We start from the raw sequence: 21066 nt of genomic DNA, 5'->3' as shown, positions 1-21066 counted from the left end.
ACGTTTCCCCTTTTTCCGTTTTATTGTTCTGACTTTTCTGAGATGTCCCGTTAGCAGAATGGAGTCTATTTGAAACAAGGGACTGATGACCTTGCTGTTTGGTCCCTTTAACCTCACACAACCAACCAACCAACCAACCATTCATGGACTTCATGTTTCCAAAGAACTATATCACGTCATTATCCCACAGGTGTTCGTAATTGGTTTGAAGAACAGTCTGGACACTTCGTACGAATGATTTGGTCACCCAGATCGCCCGACATGAATGCCATTAAACATTTATGGACGTAATCGAGACGTCAGTTTGTGCACAAAGTGCTACACCGGCAACATTTTCGCGGTTGTGGACGGCTGTGGAGGCAGCATGGCTCAGTATTTCTGCAGGGGACTTCCAACGACTCGTTGCGTGGATGCCGTGCCACGTCTAGTAGCTGCTGTAGGACAGGAAAAAGGTGGTCCGACATGACATTGGGAGGTATCACACGACTTCTGTCACCTCAGTGCACAAACTACACAAAATGCATTTATCCTTAATGGAGATCAGCTGACCAATAATAAATGAAATAGAATAACTCTGCATTAATTTGGTAAATGATAGAAACCAGAGCTATGACATAACGATTATGACGACTTAAAGTTGTGACATCAATATAATTGTTTCTCAGTTACTTGCACCATGCTCTTTCAGCCACAATTTTAACACAGTAATTAAAATCTCACTGGATACACTGTGGAATCTCTCGCCACCGTTATCGATCGGTAACGTTAAAATTATACTCAAATCGACTCCCCACGGTGATCAAAGCACAAAGTGGAGAGCCCAGTGTTCTAATGTCCCAGACCCCCAGATCTGCCTCGGGCGTGGATGTGTGTGATGTCCTTAGGTTAGTTAGGTTTAAGTAGTTCTACGTTCTAGGGGACTGATGACCTCAGAAGTTAAGTCCCATAGTACTCAGAGCAATTTGAACCATTTGTCTTTCCGGTGGATGGTCATCTAGGGGCCTACAATGTTAGAATTCGATTTATGATGTTGGGCAAACGATTTTTTCTCTACTCTGTTTACACAGTTTTTCGTTCTTCACTACATGGCCCCCCTGTTGAGTACAGCTAGAAATCCTCTTCCAAATTTTGCAGATGTGCAGATCATGTGAGGAAGTTGACACAACGCTGTGTACATTCTACCTTTACCAGCGCTGTGGAAGCCACCTGACCACAAAGGGGTTGCACTATTGGTGCTTGAGCTGGAAACTCCTCACGCATGCCAAGCATTGTGTGCATTTGCAGCTGGGGTGGTGGTGGTGGTGGTGGTGGTGGTGGTGGTGGTGGTGGTGGTGGTGGTGGTGGTGGTGGTGGTGGTGGTGGTGGTCATATCCCCTAGGCTTAAACTCTACTTAATCTAACTTAAACTAAATTACGCTAGGGACAACACACACACCCATGCCTGAGGGAGGACTAGAACACCGACAGGGGGGAGCGGCGCAAACCGTCGCAAGGCGCCTGAGACCACGCGGCTACCTCATGCAGCTGGGGCATGGGGTGTCTGAGCAACAGCTCAGTGGCCATGCAGCTATTGCTCAGGCTGGGTGGCGCACATGGCGAGAACCCTGCTCTGAGTGGGTGACACCAAGCCAGATAACTTGCAAATGAAGCGGCTCAGACTTTCTTCCACTGGTGCCTGTACAGCCGCAGCAGTCTCTTCTGTATACTGTGTGCGGATGGATGACCCAACAGCGTTTCCTTCCCTGACTACATTGTGGGAGAAGTGTAGGGCTTAGTTTCTGATAGGGATTCTGTTTTGGCCAGAAACACATTATTCTTTGTTGATCATCTTGAGCAGGCATTCGGGAAGTAGCATCAATTTCAAAAATGGAAAGTGGTTCATTTCAGATTAAAATGGCATCCACTCTTCTGTTGCAGGCACTGCTGGCCTGTGACAATCTGTGTGACCTTCTGTGACTCTCGACCCCCGTAAGTCTCAGTATGGTACACTGTGACCTCCTTTTACAGACTGATGAGGAGTCAGTTGCAGTTTTGAGTGACGAAGTGTGCACTTTGTCCATCGCGTTCAGTGGTGGCCAAAGGACAATAGGATTGATACTGGGGCCTTCATCTTGGCCTTTGAAGGAGACTCGTTGCCTCGAAAGGTCAAAGTGATGCTGTATCAATGAAATGTGAAACTGTAGTTCCCCCTCCCATGCAGCCCTTCAAATGCGTGAGATACAGGCTCACGCCTTCTCGATATAACGCCAACCGTGTCTGTAGGGATTGTGGACATCAGCTACACTGGCACACTGCTTGTGACTCCTCCCCCTACCCTCGTCTGTGTCGAGTGTAGGGAATGTCATTCCACTGCTCACTTCACTGCACGACGTTCCAAAGAAAAAAGAAAATAGAACAACACACAACTATAGAATGACTCATGTATTAAGAGGCCAAGAAAAATTATGGTAGTCTGCCGCCTGCACATAGGATAACGTTTGTTGGGGCTACAGTAACGTCATCCCCTTTGGCGACAATACCCATACTCTTCATCCCATCCATGTCAGACCGTCAGGGCTGCTTTGACGACACCTACTCCGAAGGTGGTCGGGGACCCTCCTCATACTGTTTCCTCATACCCACTTAGCGAATGTTCGCTCCCCACCCATTGGGGACATCGATCACCAACACACCAGCTGCAGAAGCAGCGCCCTCCTCCTGCATCCCTCGCCATAAAGGATCCTCCAGGATCCTCCGTTACCAGGTACCAGCCACTGGCTGGAGCCGCCAGAGGTTGTGGTCATACGGTTTCGCGTTCCTACTTTGTCCCTGAAAGTAGGACAGAAAAGCCCTTGTAGACTTTGAAACCGTACAAGCAGAAGAGGGACAGAAAGTAACCTGAAAGATAGCATTCTAGTGGTCCCCACGCAACACATGCCGCATGTTCCAACTATGTATCTGAGGTGGGGTTCCACGTGACCCCAGTGGCACGAGATTCCCCCCCCCCCCCCACCTTTCCTAAAAACCTGATTCAGAAATAATGTGGATTGATGCCATATCCTCACAACTGCTGGCAGGTGGTGTCCCCTGGGAATGACTTCTCTGTATGGTCTCGTCACACCCCCCACAAGTTTTTTTTTTCTTTTGATTTGTCAGTCTTCTGACAGGTCTGCTGCAGCCGGCCATAAATTACTCTACTGTGTCAAACTTTTCATCTTCGAATAGCACTTGCAACCTATGTCCTCAATTACTTGCTGGATGTGTTCGAGTTCCTATCCTTTTACCCTCTACAGCACCCTCTGGTACCATAGAAATCGCTGATCTTTTGACAGATTCCCTACCACTGTATTCCACCTTCTTGTCACTTTTCGCCATATATCTCTTTCCTAACCGATTCTGCAGAGAACCACCCCATTCTGAACCTTATAAGTACACCTAATTTTCGACATTCGTCTGTAGCACATCTCAAATGTTACGACGTTAATCGGTTCTGGTTTTCCCACAGTCTGTGCTTGACTATCACACAACGCTGTGCTCATGCTAATGTTAGTCCTGCCTGTGTTGCAGTTGCCATTTACGTCTGTTTTTCGGCCCTAGCGTACGTATTTAGTGCATTTGTCTCAAGCGTTTTAATTATTGTACTTTGTCTCCAGATGAGTCCAAACCTGCGACCGCTGAGCCCGCAACTTCAGGAGGCGGCCAAGGAGCTGGGTGAGGACCCGCGCCGCCTGGAGAAAGACATCCAGCACATCAGGGACTGGCTCAAGCAGCAGCCACACCTCACGGCCAGGACCGGTGAGTCTCGCTGGACTAATAATGGGAGCAGTATCTAGTCGTGGGACTGGATAAATGTCAAGGAAGAAGGGGGCGGGCTGGCGGGGTAAAAGGTGGGGCGGGGGGGGGGGGGGGGAGGGAAGGGAGACTGTCGAGGAGGAGGAGGAGGAGGAGGAGGAGGAGGAGTCATTTTGTTAGACAACTTATTTTCTCCAGTTCCAGCATTTGGTTGACAGGGAACAAGCAGCTTTATTAAATTTCTTAAAGCGTTTATTAACGATTGCGTCAACAGTTTCAGTATTTATATTAGGCAAGTATTTTCGAGCCTCACGTGTTTATTTTCAGACCTGGCCTACTAAGGCTGCACTGACAGTGCCTTATCTAAATAATAAAAATCAAATAGCAAAACATGGTTTACAAAAGCTTGGAGAATGAATGCCACAATACACACACTCCTCTCACCAAGTTAAAATCATGACAAATAGCTTACAGTCCACCTCCATTTATCGACATCTTGACGAAAGCTCAATACATATTGAAACGTCCCCTTAGAAAAATTGTGAACGATGTAACGTCCCTTTTGAAAAATTATGAATCACTTTGCCAGTAAACTTATATGTTATTTGATTTTCAAACAGCTGAGTAAAACTCAGCTTACTCAGACATTTCGCTCTATACGTATTCTGATCATCACTAAACTGACACACAATATTCTTAGCGCAACGCAATCTGACTTTCAATAATCCCTACAAAAGAATAGCCCTGACTAACAGTAATCTATACCTTTCATGAATCACTTACCTCACAAAAATCTTCGTTACTCTGACTACTGCAATAAAGCGAGCGCCAATACTGTCAGCTAAATAAAAGATTCTACCTACTGAAGGCACTAACTGCTGATAGGCATAATTAGCAAATGAAAGATTTTGTTAGAGAACAATGTTTTTAATTTAATAATGTTGAAAAGTCATTATAATCATGGAATTCATCTTTACAAATTTCTTTTTTCTGGGGGACACACGTCCAGATCGTCCGCTTATAGCAACCTCTCAAAACTCTGGCATATCTCTCCCCACATCCACCACTGCTGGCGGCTCACCTCGAACTGCCCAACGCTACGTGCTGTTCACATCCAACTGCCCAACACTACACTAGCTAATATTCCAACATATGCCAACCAGCCACAGACTGCACACAGCACAGCCAGCGATTTTCATACAGAGCGCTACGTGGCGTGACCAACATAAAACCCTAAACAGCCTATTTACAATATACGTTGCTGCAGTAAAAAAGTTCACAAGAGATCAGGGACAAGAATAAATACCAGAACAAATATGCCAAACCAACCAAAGTCCCTAGACAAGGGTACTGTGTAGCACCTCCTATGTTTAAATATTGTGTGAACGAAACTTCCTGGCAGATTAAAACCGTGCGCACGACCGAGACTCGAACTCGGGACCTTTGCCTTTCCCGAGGCAAAGGTCCCGAGTTCGAGTCTCGGTCGGGCACACAGTTTTAATCTGCCAGGAAGTTTCATATCAGCGCACACTCCGCTGCAGAGTGAAAATCTCATTCTGGATTATCTGAACGAATTTCTCGAAGACTGGAAGAAAAACAGTGGAGGAATGGATGTAGACATAAAAGGGGCTTTATCTATCGTGTTAACTATACGCTAGTGCTAAAATAACATTGGCTGCAAATGACCACGATAACAGAAAACATGGCGAAGAAATCTTAGAAACGTACACGAAGGCTGTACAACAATTATTTTCTAAAAATCTAACTATAAGAAATTAACAAGACATTGTTGTCGATGTAAATACAACGGGGTATGTCAAAAGTTTAAATATCTGGGAACTTAATTTTAAACAAGGATTTCATTAAACAAGAAGTAAGACAGAAGACAAAATAAACTTAAAGAAGCAATTAACAAGCTGAATTCCATCATTTGGTCAAATAAAATCAAGAAGACACAGAGGTTAAATGAATCAGTAGTGTAAAAGTGTTTATAAGGAGCGGAATCCTGAGAAATGACAAAAATAGTCGACGACTTGAGCTGTACAAATCAATTTTTTTTGAGAGAATTTCTAGAGTATCAAGGCGGAAGAAGATACCAAATAAAGAGATTAGGAAGCGAATGAAATCTCTGACGTTCATCACTGAACATGCGGAAAATCGGCATTGAAAACGGTATGGGCTTGTGATAAGATTGACGTATGAACGATAGCTGAAAGAAGTGCCAGCCTCCATGGTGGCAACCTCCATACAAGAGGCAAAAGAAAAGATGTTGTAGAGAATGGAAAAATCAAGTGGCGGAGGATACTCAACGAATAAATTTGAAAGATGATTTATACAGGCTGACGGCGGCCGCCGCCGCCGCCGCCGCCGCCGCCGCCGCCGTCAATTACAGCTTCCAACTACACATTGCCGTATCTGTGAAGCACTATAACGTGCTGAGGTTCTGCAGTAGTCAAACTTTCTGCACAGTAGAACGCAGAACTGTCATTTCCATATATAAATTAACATTTCTGCTGTTCTTGACCATTTAGACTCATTTCAAGTCAGCCAGAGACCGTCACTATCGTTAGTATTCTTGTTTCACTAATTTATAATGTGTAATTTAATAATAAGTGTGGCATTTAACTGCTAAATACTGCACTGCTGAACTTTATTTTTAAGTAACTGAGAGACCCGACATTACTCGGGTATTACAGTCTTCTAATAGTCCATCTCCTCCTTTCCTCTTTCTCCTGCTCTCTATCTTCTCATTTTCCTGCTCTCTATACCCTCTGTCTTTCTCCTAGTGCACCCTCTTTCTTCTAGTGCACCCTTTCCCTGTCACCTCCCCCCCCCCCCCCTCTCTCTCTCTCTCTCTCTCTCTCTCTCTCTCTCTCTCTCTCTCTCTCTCTCTCCCTCTCCCCCTCCCCCTCCCCCTCCCCTCCTCCTCCGTCCTAACGCTACCCTTGTCCCTGTCCAAATCCTCTCCAGCCCACTGCCTGCAAGCCTACTCCTTGCTCCCTCTCTCTGTCCATCTCCTCCCTCTTTCCTGTATGTGCCTATCTTCTCCTTCCTTCCCTCTGTCCACCCATCTGCTCGTCCTTCCGTCTCTCTTCATGTTATCGGATTCCAGTAGGAGGCTGGTGGTTCTTACCCCTACAGTATTTCTTTCCAGCCTACGGCTAACATGTGTACCTACCAAACTTGATAGAAATCGTTCCTTGGGTTTCGGATGAGCTTTTTACTCATGGTTTTGCCCGCATTAGCACATATAAAATATATTTCACACATATTTAACGTATTTCACAAGTATTTGTACAAATATTTCACCTGTACGTCCAGCGAATTCCGCCATAAAGTTTTATTTCCACGTAGCTTAATGATGATGATATCCTATTTCCTGACTATTTGGTGTACAATAATATTATTTTGAAGATACATCCAGTGCTATATGTGCCTGTCTGCGAAATGTATCGTCACTTAATTAATAAATAATAAATTAGAATGTCATGCATGACGCGGAATTTTTTACGCATCTCAGTATCTGACGTCGTATATCCTGAAATAAGTGCCGTACAATGATGTAATGTTTTTGATACATTCAGTGGCATATGTGTCTGCTGTCCGCCAAATGTTACGGATACAGTTAGTAGTAGAGAAGTGATAAATCAGATCATCATGCGTCATGCTCAGTTTTACTGTATGAACAGCGAAAACGTAGTAAGCGACAAACTTTTTTCCTTTCATTCTGTGGGGCGCATCAGCGATAAATCGTTTCGTACAGGTTTGAAATTATGTGTGAAGTTCGCTGCAAGACACTAAGTGCTCTCATTCTGAAATACTGGGTAGTTAAAGTATGGGTATTCTCGCGGCGAGGGCCTCACTGCAGTTTCACCCACATCGACAACCCTTTGACGGGTGTTTGGTACTTACCCCAAAAGCCATCCTTTCCAGCCAGTAAGTGATACGTTACAAAGTTTGGCTGAAATCGATCCAGTGGTTTAGCAGGAGATTTGGAACATACATCAACAGATACATACATATATTTTTATAATTTGTGTGGATATATAAGTAAGTTACAAATGGAACTATGACAACTGGATCCCTCCAGGCGCCCTTAGCACTTCATCATCGTTTTCTTTTTCCTTTTTTTTCTTTTTCTTCAACAAATGTAGAGTATACTTCAGAAAGGAACATCGTTCAGTCTTTTCAAAGTGTCGAGGTTTTGAAATATTACCTAGATAAGCGCAACTGTAAGTCATTCGTCTACGTTGACGAGGAACGTCTCCTAAAAATATGGAAGAAAAATGATTACGAGTAAACGAGCGAAGCAGTTTCAGCACGCCTACGCAAGAAACACAAATTATTCTGATGTAACCTAAATAATCAAAACAGAGTCTTAACAATATATCTAGTGGAACTAATCATACACCTGTAGTGAGGAAAAGTGATATCGATGACAAATTCGACGAATCAGAATAGTTTTCAATGTCGGGTAAGGAAGACAACTACTAACTACTTTCACTGAATTTCGTAAGAAGAACTGCGGCATAAGTTAGATTTTATTACTGGCTTTTTAATGCTTCAAGAAATACTGAAACAATACAGACATAACAGAACCATGACAGCAGGCACTGAGCATTGGAATGTAACTCAAGGAATTTTTGCCTTGATCCTTCAAGTGGCGTCGGATACGAGATACATATATCAGCAGAAACGTCTGAGAAAACATGACAGGCATTCGGTGAAGATGATAAAACATCTGCGCTTTCTGGATTACACCTTGTCTCCATAGGGATGTTATCAGTTTATTCCTGACACAGTGATATCTATTTAAATAGACAGCTGTTTGTGAAGGCTAGAAAGCCTAGATAAAAACATGCAAATCGTTAAGTACTTACCATAATAAAAATGTGAAATATAGGAATTAGTAAAATTAAAAAGTATTCATGATTCCTTGGGCTGGTTTTATCTTAATAGTTTAATGCCATTACCGTACCTCCGTTGAAGTCAATCTTAATTCATTAAGCATCAGAGAAAAATCGGTATTAACGTAGGCCCTAATTAGGAGTGGAGAGGAATTGCAGGTTTGTGCAGCTTTGACTGTTAAGCTTACACAATTACCCTGGCTAATTCAACCAGTAACTCCACTGTTTTGCGTAACAGGTATTGCCTGGGGCTATTAAATGAACACATTTCCGTGCGCTATACGCTTAATGGCTGCCTTTTTACGGAAGAGTTCCATAACGGTGCATATCCGGCCAGTGGTTACGGACCAAGGTTTACTGAATTCGAAGTCTCCTATTGGACTCTTACCTCATTCGGGTTCTTTTCCTAACCATTATTGATGTTAAAATAAGTTACACATCTGGTATAAAAAATTATTCTACAAGTGTATTGAAAGTCGTCTCCAGTCACTAAGATTTTTGTTTCGTAATACCGGTGCTAAACTATGTATTTCTGACACTGTGGACCTATCTTCAGGTCTCTGTGGGTAGTCACATGAGTATTCCCGCCCTTGAGCGAGACAATGCAGAATAGTGCGTTTCAGGTATTAGAAACGTGTGTGTTGAATTTGGAAATCGGAGAAACAGAAAACGAATAAAAATGAAAATTCATGACAACGTGCAAAACTTACTAGATGAGTTAAATGAAACAGTCCTGATTATTACTGTGTTTAATGCTGGTAATTCTGTATTACTATGCAACATTACTTCGCTCAAGGTGCATATGTTTATCTATAGTTATAAAAAGTTCATAGCTTTGTTGTAAAATAAGCGCTAACCACAGATGTATGTTGATTTACAGTGTCAAAGATGTACAATAGTTTATTTCTAGTTAGAACGTCACGGCTTGCGGCACTGCGAAGAAGTATTTTTAGTGTTAGCAGTGATTACTTTAACAATATTGTTTAAAACTACTGGAAAAGTTGTGGCTAACAAATTGTGCTTGTTAATTTAGCAGTGATTAACTTTTAATTTATTTTTTTAGTTCGATGATATTTACATTCATTCCTGTAGACACAGGTTCTTCCCATTGTGTCGGGTGTGTAGAACTGGTAGGTTCTTTTGTATATCATTAAACAGGTGGTTGGTGTTGAGCATGTTGTGCAATACCCGTTTTTAGAAAATGCTTCGATCGGAAAACTTTCATCTGCTGAAACTTCCTGGCAGATTAAAACTGTATGCTGCAGCGAGACTCGAACTCGGGACCTTTACCTTTCGCGGGCAATTGCTCTACCAACTGAGCTACCCAAGCTAGCTGACGACCTGTTCTCAAAGCTTTACTTCTGCCAGTATCTCGTCTCCTACTTCCAAGAAGCTCTCCTGCGAACCTTGCAGAACTAGCACTCCTGAAAGAAAGGATATTGCGGAGACATGGCTTAGCCACAGCCTGGGGGATGTTTCCAGAATGAGATTTTCACTCTGCAGCGAAATGTGCGCTGATATGAAACGAGTTCGAGTCTCGATCCGGCACACAGTTTTAATCTGCCAGGAAGTTTCATATCAGCGCACACTTCGCTTCAGAGTGAAAATTTCATTCTGGAAACATCCCCCGGACTGTGGCTAAGCTATGTCTCCGCAATATCCTTTCTTTCAGGAGTGCTAGTTCTGCAAGGTTCGCAGGAGGGTTTCTGTAAAGTTTGGAAGGTAGGAGACGAGATACTGGCAGAAGTAAAGCTGTGAGAACGGGGCGTGAGTCTTGCTTGGGTAGCTCAGTTGGTAGAGCACTTGCCCGCGAAAGGCAAAGGTCCCGAGATGGAGTCTCGGTCCAGCACACAGTTTTAATCTGCCAGGATGTTTCATATCAGCGCACACTCCGCTGCAGAGTGAAAATCTCATTCTGGCTCTCATATGCTCTTGAAACCAGGTCTAGAAACTTCTACTTGTTCCTCCTACACAGTACGGGAGGGGGGGGGGGGGGTTCAATAAATAACGCAGCGCAGCTTTTCTGAAAACAAGTTGGTTTTATTCAAGTTTCCAATACATCATATTATTCCCCAATGTTTTTGCTACAAACCCTATTTTTCAACATAATCTCTATTCAAGGCGACAGCGTTAAGCTACTTTACTGGGAGGGTCTTTATGCCCGCATGGTAAGACTACTAGTCAGTGTTGGAGCCAACGTCTTGCTGCAGCAGTAGCCTCCCAGTCATCCGCGTACTGCTTCCTTCGGAGCAATTCAGCACAGATGGTCCTTCGTTGCTCTTTATAATCTTTTGTTAGGTCGTGAGCAGGAACCCAGCGGCCACACGTCATTGGGTAGTCCAACCGGACGAGTGTGTCAGTAATACCAACAAAGACATCCAATTGTACAGTGAGGTCTCTGTTTATCATTGGTCGATCAACTCGAATGAGTGTGTCCACTCGTTCCGACATTGCAGTAGACATAGCTGTGAAGTACCCGGCCGGCACCGGGCAGATACGACGGGTTTGCGTGACCTTGTTGCCGTGGTGACAAACGCCTCTCCCAAGGAGTTCATCATCATCAGTTATCTGCTATATTAGCAGGTCCTTTGCCTCTCCATTTTCTGCGATCCATTGCTTCCTTCTTAAGGCTGCTGTATGTTGTACCGTCCATCATGTCATCCAGTATCTGGAATCTCTTCCTTCCTCGCTTCCTTTTCCCTTCTACATAACCTTCTAAAGCTGTTTTTATCAGTCCGTCATTTTTTCTTAATATATGCCCAATCCAATTTCTTTTTCTTCTCTTTATTACATCTAGTAACTGCCTTTTCTCTCCCACTCTTCTCAGTACCTCTTCATTTTTTACTCTGTCCATCCAACTTATTCCTTCCATCTTCCGCCATGTCCAGATCTCAAAAGCCTCCAGCCTTTCTCTGTCTTTTTTCCTCATAGTCCATGTTTCAGCGCCATATAGAAGAACACTCCATACAAGACATTTTATGAGTCTCTTCCTGAGTTCTCTGTCCATACCGCTGCAGAAGATTCTCCTTTTCTTATAAAACGCCTCTTTTGCCATTGCTATCCTTGTTTTAATTTCTGTGGTGCACTTCCAGTCGGTGTCTATCCTGCTTCCAAGATACTTAAAATTTTGCACCTGTTCTAGTTTTTCTCCATTCAGCACAATTTTTAGTTCCTTATTTCCTCCTATTGCCAATACTTTTGTTTTATTTGTGTTAATTTTCATTCCATATTTTTTTCCGTTAGTTGCAATGGTGTCCACCAAATCCTGTAAGTCTTTTTCCCCTGTGGCTAGAAGGACCATGTCATCAGCAAATCTCAAGCACCCTACTCTTCTTCCTCCAATTTCTACTCCTTTGTCATCTAATGAGCATTGGTCAATCATATTTTCCAAGTACAGGTTGAAAAGAGTAGGTGATAAACAGCATCCTTGTCTTACTCCTTTCCCTAGTCTGATCCAGTTTGTACTTTCTCCTCTCACTTTAACTGAAACTTTTTGATTAAGGTACAATGAGTTTATAAGTCTTCTGGTTTTCCAGTCCACTCTCTTTTCCCTCATAATAGTCGCCAGCTTGTCCCAAACCACATTGTCAAATGCCTTTTCTAAATCGATGAAGCACATATATAGGTCTCTTCCTTTTTCAATAAACCTTTCTCCTAAGATTCGTAGGAGCCCTATTGCATCTCTGGTGCCCGTATTCCGTCTAAAGCCAAACTGCTCCTCGCCGAGATTCTCCTCTATTACTTTTTCAAGTCTTTTATTAATTATTAGTCTTTTATTATTATTAATTATAAGTCTTTTATTAATTATTCCCAAGGAGTTATCGTGCTTTTATTCACTACCAGTTCTCTGTAGACGTTCTGCAAGGGCCCATGAATACCTGAGATGCTCTGGTTTCCCGCCGAAAGAAACTCAATGACAGCTATTTGCTTTGAACGCACCTGCGTTAGAGACGTCATTTTGAAGACTACATACAGCGCCGCCACCTATAGGAGTTTCATGAAACTACTGGGGCTGTAGTGGGGATAATCCACGATGTTCCACGACAGGTTCAACATTGCTGCAACCGAAATTTCCTGAGAAAAAACTGTTGCATTACTTACTCAACGCCCCTCGTAAATGAGACAGCTAGGAAATTAAACCTTGCATACTCAACTATTACTAATATTTATGTTGTCTCTTTCTATGCTGTGGGATTATAAGTGTCCCAGCTTATTAGACGTGGAGAATGCAATTGCGACATAGCTTTTTTTTTTTTAAAAAAAAGAGTTTGACATTTCTCGAACGAATTTTTCACTCAACAACAGTGTGTACGCGGAACTGAAACTTCGTGGCAGATTAAATCTGTACGCTGGACCGAGAGTCGAACTCGGGACCTTTGCCTTTCGCAGGAAAGTGCTCCATCGGCTGAGCAATCAAGCGTGATTCACGTATCGTCCTCACAGGAAGGTAGTAAATGGGATACTGGTGGACAACCATATAGTAGTAATGTGTCATCCACGTATTTCCAGTAGTGTATTATTTTATCTTTAAGCTTCTTCATAAAAGTGTTTTATAAGTGACAGAGAAACAGATCTGCCTTTGTCAATCCCTTTTTCTGCTGATGAACTTTCTTATTAACAGTAAAATAATTATGTAACAATATTTGTTTTCAGATATTCTCATTTTCTTTCATTTCCTTTTTCGCGATTTCCGAAGTAATCAGAAATCATATATTTCTGGTAACAGGAATACACTATGGTGAAGCATCACACGTTTAAGAGTAAGTAAATTAATTTAGCCACATAGATACACTAGAAGTGTGGCCATAGGACCTTAAATGCATAGTAAAGTGTAATTAAAACAAATATTAGCATCACATGGTGTTCCGACACAGTCACGTCCGCAACTCCAAAACTCTCATGAAAATAAATCAATGTTTAAATATATTTCAACCTCCCTTTTTGATGCAAGGTGTAACGCAGTCGCGTGATGAGCTGAAATTAAAAATACAAAATACCTCTGACTGCGAGGGTGGTTCTTTCTTCATTGTATCATCGATTGCAGGAGTATCAGCCCCATCGACAGATGCAGTTGTTCACATTTAAATTTCCTTTAATTACGTTGCCGCATTGTATTCTAAACGTCACCTCCCCGTTGTAACGCAAAGTCGATTCATTAATTTGGAATTAAGTTTACATTTGGGCGTATGGTCACAATTTCACAGCACTTTGCACGCTGCGATAGTGATACACTTCAGAGAGAGGTAGCAACGGCAGAATTATCTAAACAGTCTTCATAGTATTCATATATTACTGTTGTTCGTTGTTGTCGAAAGTTGTAGGCTCGTAATCCATGTCCATGCTAGATTCTGAAATGAAACTTCATATAAGGGTCTAAGGGATGGTCGGCTCAGTTTTCTTAAATGATATGAGCAATGGCGGAGTCTCTATTCTCGAATAAATATATTTTTAGTTACTCCACTTCCACTTCACAGTACAATAAAGTCCAACCTTCGTGGTAACTCAACACATACACAACTCGTACTCTATACTCGCACTCCACACTCGTTCTAAACAAGAACAAAGATACACGTACAACAACATATACCAAAGAAAATAATATCGTGTATGGATCTATTCATGCAAAACCATCTTTGTAACGTTCATTACAAACACAAAGTACTCAACATATTAATCTGTTGAAACCTGTTACGTGAAATAAAAATGTTTTGCACAGTTAATTACCCTTTTTATTTTGGAGCAAAGAATACACGCCGTATCTCTTGAACAACTAGTACTGCCAGAACTTGATAAGATGAATTAATAATTACTGGTTCATATTCTTAAGTAGTCTTTTCTTAATTCAAGTGTAAACTGGTTGTCAAATTTGTGACTACAGTTAACGTGCGTAAATTACGTGAGTACAAGTGTACAAGTATTTTAACATTGATATGTAAAAGTTCAAACAAATCTTAAAATGATTCTAGAAAAAATTATCGTATCAGCAGATATCGCAGGGTTCTTATTCCTTCTCGATTTATTGTTATGGAGATCTTCACCTTAAGATACGGCTGTTAGTGCCTTAAAACCGGTAGTGGCCTAAAAATAGAGGATGAAATAAAGCTCAAGCGGTTTATTAACATCCGAGTTGATTACTCATAGCTGTGGTTGCCCTAACTGCAAAGTTGTCTGCATTGTATTGTTGTTATGCCCAAGAATATGAGTAATTGTTATTTTATGCACAGCCTGACTTTAGCATAAGAACGTTTATCTGATAATACGACCAATAGTGATGTAATAACTTGTAACACACAGTCTAAGTAATAGTGCTGTTTTGCTTACGCACGGCTTTAACAAAAATCCCGAATCAAACAGTACAATAAAAAAATTAAAAACCTTCCCTGTAGCCAGAGGCAAATTTAGAGTTCGTTTTTTATAATCTTTGTATCTTGGAAATTTTGGATCCCTTCAGAATGTAGTGAGATTTATCTACTTCGTATTTGTTCGGTCGTAACTGCTTTTATCTCAAAGCAGGCGACCTCTGACACTATTGAGAGTATTCACGAGCCCAGTTCGGATGATAAGACTTCTGAGGAGAACCAGACAGCGGCTTACGTGATGGAAGTCGGTCACACGTTTGCGCAGGTGTTGCGGGTACGGACTTCAGCCAGACAGCAATAACACCGGGATTAACAGGCTGCATGCTCCCGCCTCCTGTATCTTCGAGCTCTAAGCTCTGTCAGCGGCACACGAAGTGCTATCGGAGATTACTACTCCTTTTGTGTTTTCCCACTAATCGTTTCGCTGTGGTTTTGGCTGCAACAGTGCTCTGACATTGAATTTTGAGTTTCCAAAGAAACCAGAAACAACCGTAAATTTCGTTTTGGACTTGTTTTCGTTGTCCATCCACATGAATGATGTTTTTCATTGTGTGCATACACTGATTTGAAACTGTTGTTAGTTTGTTTCTCGACGATCACCTCATCTACGGAGCGTTAAAGCAATTTGCATCGCCAGTCATGTGTCTCCACTTCCTACAAACGATTCCACAGTTCCTTTCGAAGCATTGGTGCCCATCTTGATTCTCTTCATGCAGACTTACTCTAGACTTCAGCCACCTGTTTAAGTTGAACGTTGCCTGTCTCGTCAGTCCCGCTGACAATGAGTGTTGATAAACTCTTGCGCCGCGTCACATCATTAAATTCGGTAGAATTCTAGTCTTCTAGGCTTTGGCATTGCTCGCGTTTCACTTCTGTTCGAATCTAAGCTGCGTAAGTATAATTTTAGATACAAGTATCTGAGTTAGGGAGGTTCACGACAGTAATCACGCCTCTGAATAACTATCTGGTGATGAGACGCATTTATACACCACGCGACAGCTGTTCTTCGGATACGTGTCCGTTACTGAATGTTTGCTACTACACGACGTGTTTCCACTACTTTCGATTACGTACACTCGGGTGGCGAAACTTACGGGATAGGGACATACACATTCAGATGGCGGTAGTATGGCGTACACACGATATAAAAAGGCAGTACATTGGCGGAGCTGACATTCGTACTCCTGTGATCCATGTAAAAAGTTTTCCAGTGTGATTATGGCAGTTACACGGGAATTACGACTTTGAACGCGGAATGGTAGTTGGAGCTAGACGCCTGGGACGTTGTTGTTGTGGTTGTTGTTGTTGTTGTGGTCTTCAGTCCAGAGACTGGTTTGATGCAGCTCTCCAAGCTACTCTACCCTGTGCAAGCTTCTTCATCTCCCAGTACCTACTGCAGCCTACATCCTTCTGAATCTGCTTAGTGTATTCATCTCTTGATCTCCCTCTACGATTTTTACCCTCCATGCTGCCTTCCAATACTAAATTGGTGATCCCTTGATGCCTCAGAACATGTACTACCAACTGATCCTTTCTTGTAGTCAAGTTATGCCACAAACTCCTGTTCTCCCCACTTCTATTCAATACCTCCTCATTAGTTATGTGATGCCGCGCGGGATTAGCCGAGCGGTCTAGGGCGCTACAGTCATGGACTGTGCGGCTAGTCCCGGCGGAAGTTCGAGACCTCCCTCGGGCATGGGTGTGTGTCTTTGTCCTTAGGATAATTTAGGTTAAGTAATGTGTAAGCTTAGGGACTGATGACCTTAGCAGTTACGTCCCATAGGATTTCACACACATTTGAACATTTTTAGTTATGTTATCTACCCATCTAATCATCAGCATTCTTCTGTAGCACCACAATTCGAAAGCTTCTATTCTCTTCTTGTCCAAACTATTCATCGTCCATGTTTCACTTCCATACATGGCTACACTTCATACAAATACTTTCAGAAACGACTTTCTGACACTTAAATCTATACTCGATGTTAACAAATTTCTCTTCTTCAGAAACGCTTTCCTTGCCATTGCCAGTCTACATTTTATATCCTCTCTACTTCGACCATCATCAGTTATTTTGCTCCCCAAATAGCAAAACTCTCATTTCCTAATCTAATTCTCTCAGCATCACCCGACTTAATTCGACTACACTCCATTATCCTCGTTTTGCTTTTATTGATGTTCATCTTATATCCTTGCTTGCTACACTTTGTATTATTGTCAAAGTTAAATATTGTCATTGTTCATTTCGTAATAAGAACTCATTAATACAATTTGCTTGAATTGTCCTAGACATCCCATATTCGACGACTAGCAGATTACGTTTGGGAAATCGTTAGTAATTTCAATATTCCGAGATCCACAGCGTCAAGAGTGTGCCGAAATACCAAAAATCAGGACCTATTTCTCACCATGGTCAACGCAGTGGCCGACGGTCTTCACTTAACAACAGAGAGCAGCGGCGTTTCGGTAGAGCCATCGGTGCTAACAGACAAGCACCGCTGCGTGAAATAACCGCATAAATCAGTGTGGAACGTACGAGGGACGAAGCCGTTAGGACAGTGCGGCGAAATTTGGCTACGATCTACGCGAATGGCTTCAACAGCACAACATCACCTGCAGAGCCTCTCATGGGCTCGCAACCGTACCGGTTGGACGCTAGAACACTGGAAAACCGTGGTCTGGTCAGCTGAGTCTCGATTTCAGTTTGAAAGTGTTGAATCCTTTCTAGTCGTCGAATATGGGGTGTCCAGGAAATCTACACTCCTGGAAATTGAAATAAGAACACCGTGAATTCATTGTCCCAGGAAGGGGAAACTTTATTGACACATTCCTGGGGTCAGATACATCACATGATTACACTGACAGAACCACAGGCACATAGACACAGGCAACAGAGCATGCACAATGTCGGCACTAGTACAGTGTATATCCACCTTTCGCAGCAATGCAGGCTGCTATTCTCCCATGGAGTCGATCGTAGAGATGCTGGATGTAGTCCTGTGGAACGGCTTGCCATGCCATTTCCACCTGGCGCCTCAGTTGGACCAGCGTTCGTGCTGGACGTGCAGACCGCGTGAGACGACGCTTCATCCAGTCCCAAACATGCTCAATGGGGGACAGATCCGGAGATCTTGCTGGCCAGGGTAGTTGACTTACACCTTCTAGAGCACGTTGGGTGGCACGAGATACATGCGGACGTGCATTGTCCTGTTGGAACAGCAAGTTCCCTTGCCGGTCTAGGAATGGTAGAACGATGGGTTCGATGACGGTTTGGATGTACCGTGCACCATTCAGTGTCCCCTCGACGATCACCAGTGGTGTACGGCCAGTGTAGGAGATCGCTCCCCACACCATGATGCCGGGTGTTGGCCCTGTGTGCCTCGGTCGTATGCAGTCCTGATTGTGGCGCTCACCTGCACGGCGCCAAACACGCATACTACCATCATTGGCACCAAGGCAGAAGCGACTCTCATCGCTGAAGACGACACGTCTCCATTCGTCCCTCCATTCACGCCTGTCGCGACACCACTGGAGGCGGGCTGCACGATGTTGGGGCGTGAGCGGAAGACGGCCTAACGGTGTGCGGGACCGTAGCCCAGCTTCATGGAGACGGTTGCGAATGGTCCTCGCCGATACCCCAGGAGCAACAGTGTCCCTAATTTGTTGGGAAGTGGCGGTGCGGTCCCCTACGGCACTGCGTAGGATCCTACGGTCTTGGCGTGCATCCGTGCGTCGCTGCGGTCCGGTCCCAGGTCGACGGGCACGTGCACCTTCCGCCGACCACTGGCGACAACATCGATGTACTGTGGAGACCTCACGCCCCACGTGTTGAGCAATTCGGCGGTACGTCCACCCGGCCTCCCGCATGCCCACTATACGCCCTCGCTCAAAGTCCGTCAACTGCACATACGGTTCACGTCCACGCTGTCGCAGCATGCTACCAGTGTTAAAGACTGCGATGGAGCTCCGTATGCCACGGCAAACTGGCTGACACTGACGGCGGCGGTGCACAAATGCTGCGCAGCTAGCGCCATTCGACGGCCAACACCGCGGTTCCTGGTGTGTCCGCTGTGCCGTGCGTGTGATCATTGCTTGTACAGCCCTCTCGCAGTGTCCGGAGCAAGTATGGTGGGTCTGACACACCGGTGTCAATGTGTTCTTTTTTCCATTTCCAGGAGTGTACTTTCTGGAATCGCTAGACAATTCAAGGAAATTGTATTATTATTCTCGAGTCAGAAACATACAGATTTACAGTAGCCATACACATCAATAAATATATGTATAGATATATGTAGATATATATATAGATAGATAGATATATAGATACATATACAAATTGTATTTATATTACATGTGTCCAATACTTCGCAACCTCCAAGGCGCTTGGAGTGGCTTGCAGGAGATCAACCTTCGTGCAGAATGTAGGACACAAAAGGCACTGAAGCATGTGGCTTGTGGTTTGTTCTTATCCACAATCACTGGACGTATCTTCTGTTGTGAAGCCCCGTCTCTTCAGGTTGTCTCTGGATCGTCAAACTCCTGATCGTAATCTGTTTAAAGATTTCCACACCAGCCAGCTCTTGTTGTGTCCAGGTGGTTGTTCTTCAGCTTCTGGCGTCTGCAGGTGAGGCGTCGACTTCTTCCATAACTCCAGCCTTGCCTTCTCTGGTGAAATGGTGAGCTTTTCGGATGTTCTCAGGAAGCTCTTTCGCGATCTCAGCCGTTGCTGTGGTGGTTTATGTCCGTGCAGTGGATGGGCACTGTCCTGTTCCACTTTCAGTCTCTCCTTGTTGGCAGCCACTGTTCTGCGTACCCATGGTGGCGCTATTCCAGCCAGGCGGTAGAGCTTGTCAGTTGGGGTAGGTCTTAAGCAACCTGTGATCAACCTGCATGTTTCATTGAGAGCAATGTCTACTTGTCTGGTAAGGGATGACCTGTACCAGACTGGAGAAGCATATTCAGCAGTAAAAAAACACAGTGCCATTGCAGAACAGCGAATAGTTTGTGGATGTGATCCCCACTGTGTCCCCGCTAGTTTGCGAATTAGGTTGTTTCGAGCGGAGATTTTCATTTTGGTCTTCTTGCAGTGAGTTTCGAATGTCAGAGTTCTATCGAGAATGACTCCCAAGTATTTAGGTGCGTGATGATGCTGGAGTTGGATGCCTGACCATGCAATATGTAGCTCTCGATTAGCTTCCCCGTTCCTTAAACGAAATGCACTCACTTGTGTCTTGGAAGGGTTTGGTCTGAGTTGGTTCCGATTGTAGTAGCTTGACAGTGTTCTAAGTGCTGTTGTCAGGTTTCTTTCCACTCTTTCAAAGCATGAGCTCTGCGTAGCAAGGGCTAGGTCATGTGCATATAAGAATCTCCTTGTGCCTGGGGCCAATGGCTGGTCGTTGGTATAAATGTTGAAGAGAAGTGGAACCAAGACGCTTCCCTGAGGTAGACCATTTTTCTGCGCTCTCCAGCGACTGCGTTGTCCTTGAAATTCAACAAAAGACCTGCGGTGTTTGAGGAGGGTGCTGAGTAGTCTAACGAGGTGGGCATTCTTGATCATATTGTGCAATTTTGCATGGAGTAACCGATGATGGACAGTATCATACGCTGCTGTGAGATCCACAAAGCCATCCTCTATAAACTGAGTGAGATTCAAACGCTGCCCTGTGCAGCTTCTGTTTGGCCGAAATCCTGCTTGTTTGGGTATGAGAAGAGGGTCTATTATTGGTAGAATTTTAGTCACAATCATACGTTCGAACAGTTTATGAAGGTGACTCCGAAGGCTAACTGGTCTGAAATTCTTGGGATAATTTGCTTCCTTTCCAGGTTTCAGAAGAGCTATCACCCTGCTCTTTCGCCAGATCTTTGGTATTTGGCACTGGTTCATGCAGTTGTTGCAAAACTGCAGGATCCACTTTCTTGTTTCAAATTGTATTAATGAGTTCTTATTACGAAATGAACAATGGCAATACTTAACTTTGACAATTACATAAAGTGTAGCAAGCAAATGACTTCATGCAAATAAGAAATCT

At 43.6% G+C, this 21066-nt stretch overlaps 1 protein-coding gene across 1 annotated transcript in view; it reads left to right on the top strand.

The window, feature by feature from the left end:
- The window catches only part of LOC126419187 (alpha-tocopherol transfer protein-like), a 183627-nt gene that overhangs the window by 89414 nt on the left and 73147 nt on the right, over window positions 1-21066 (top strand). Inside the window, exon 2 of the mRNA XM_050086321.1 lies at window positions 3633-3774. Coding sequence (XP_049942278.1) covers window positions 3633-3774 — 142 coding nt within the window. The remainder of the gene's footprint in view (window positions 1-3632; window positions 3775-21066) is intronic.

Source organism: Schistocerca serialis, chromosome 9 (assembly GCF_023864345.2).
Source record: "Schistocerca serialis cubense isolate TAMUIC-IGC-003099 chromosome 9, iqSchSeri2.2, whole genome shotgun sequence".
Lineage (NCBI taxonomy): Eukaryota > Metazoa > Arthropoda > Insecta > Orthoptera > Acrididae > Schistocerca > Schistocerca serialis.
The sequence above is the reverse complement of the archived record's forward strand: the minus strand, read 5'-3'. Positions and strand labels throughout refer to the sequence as shown.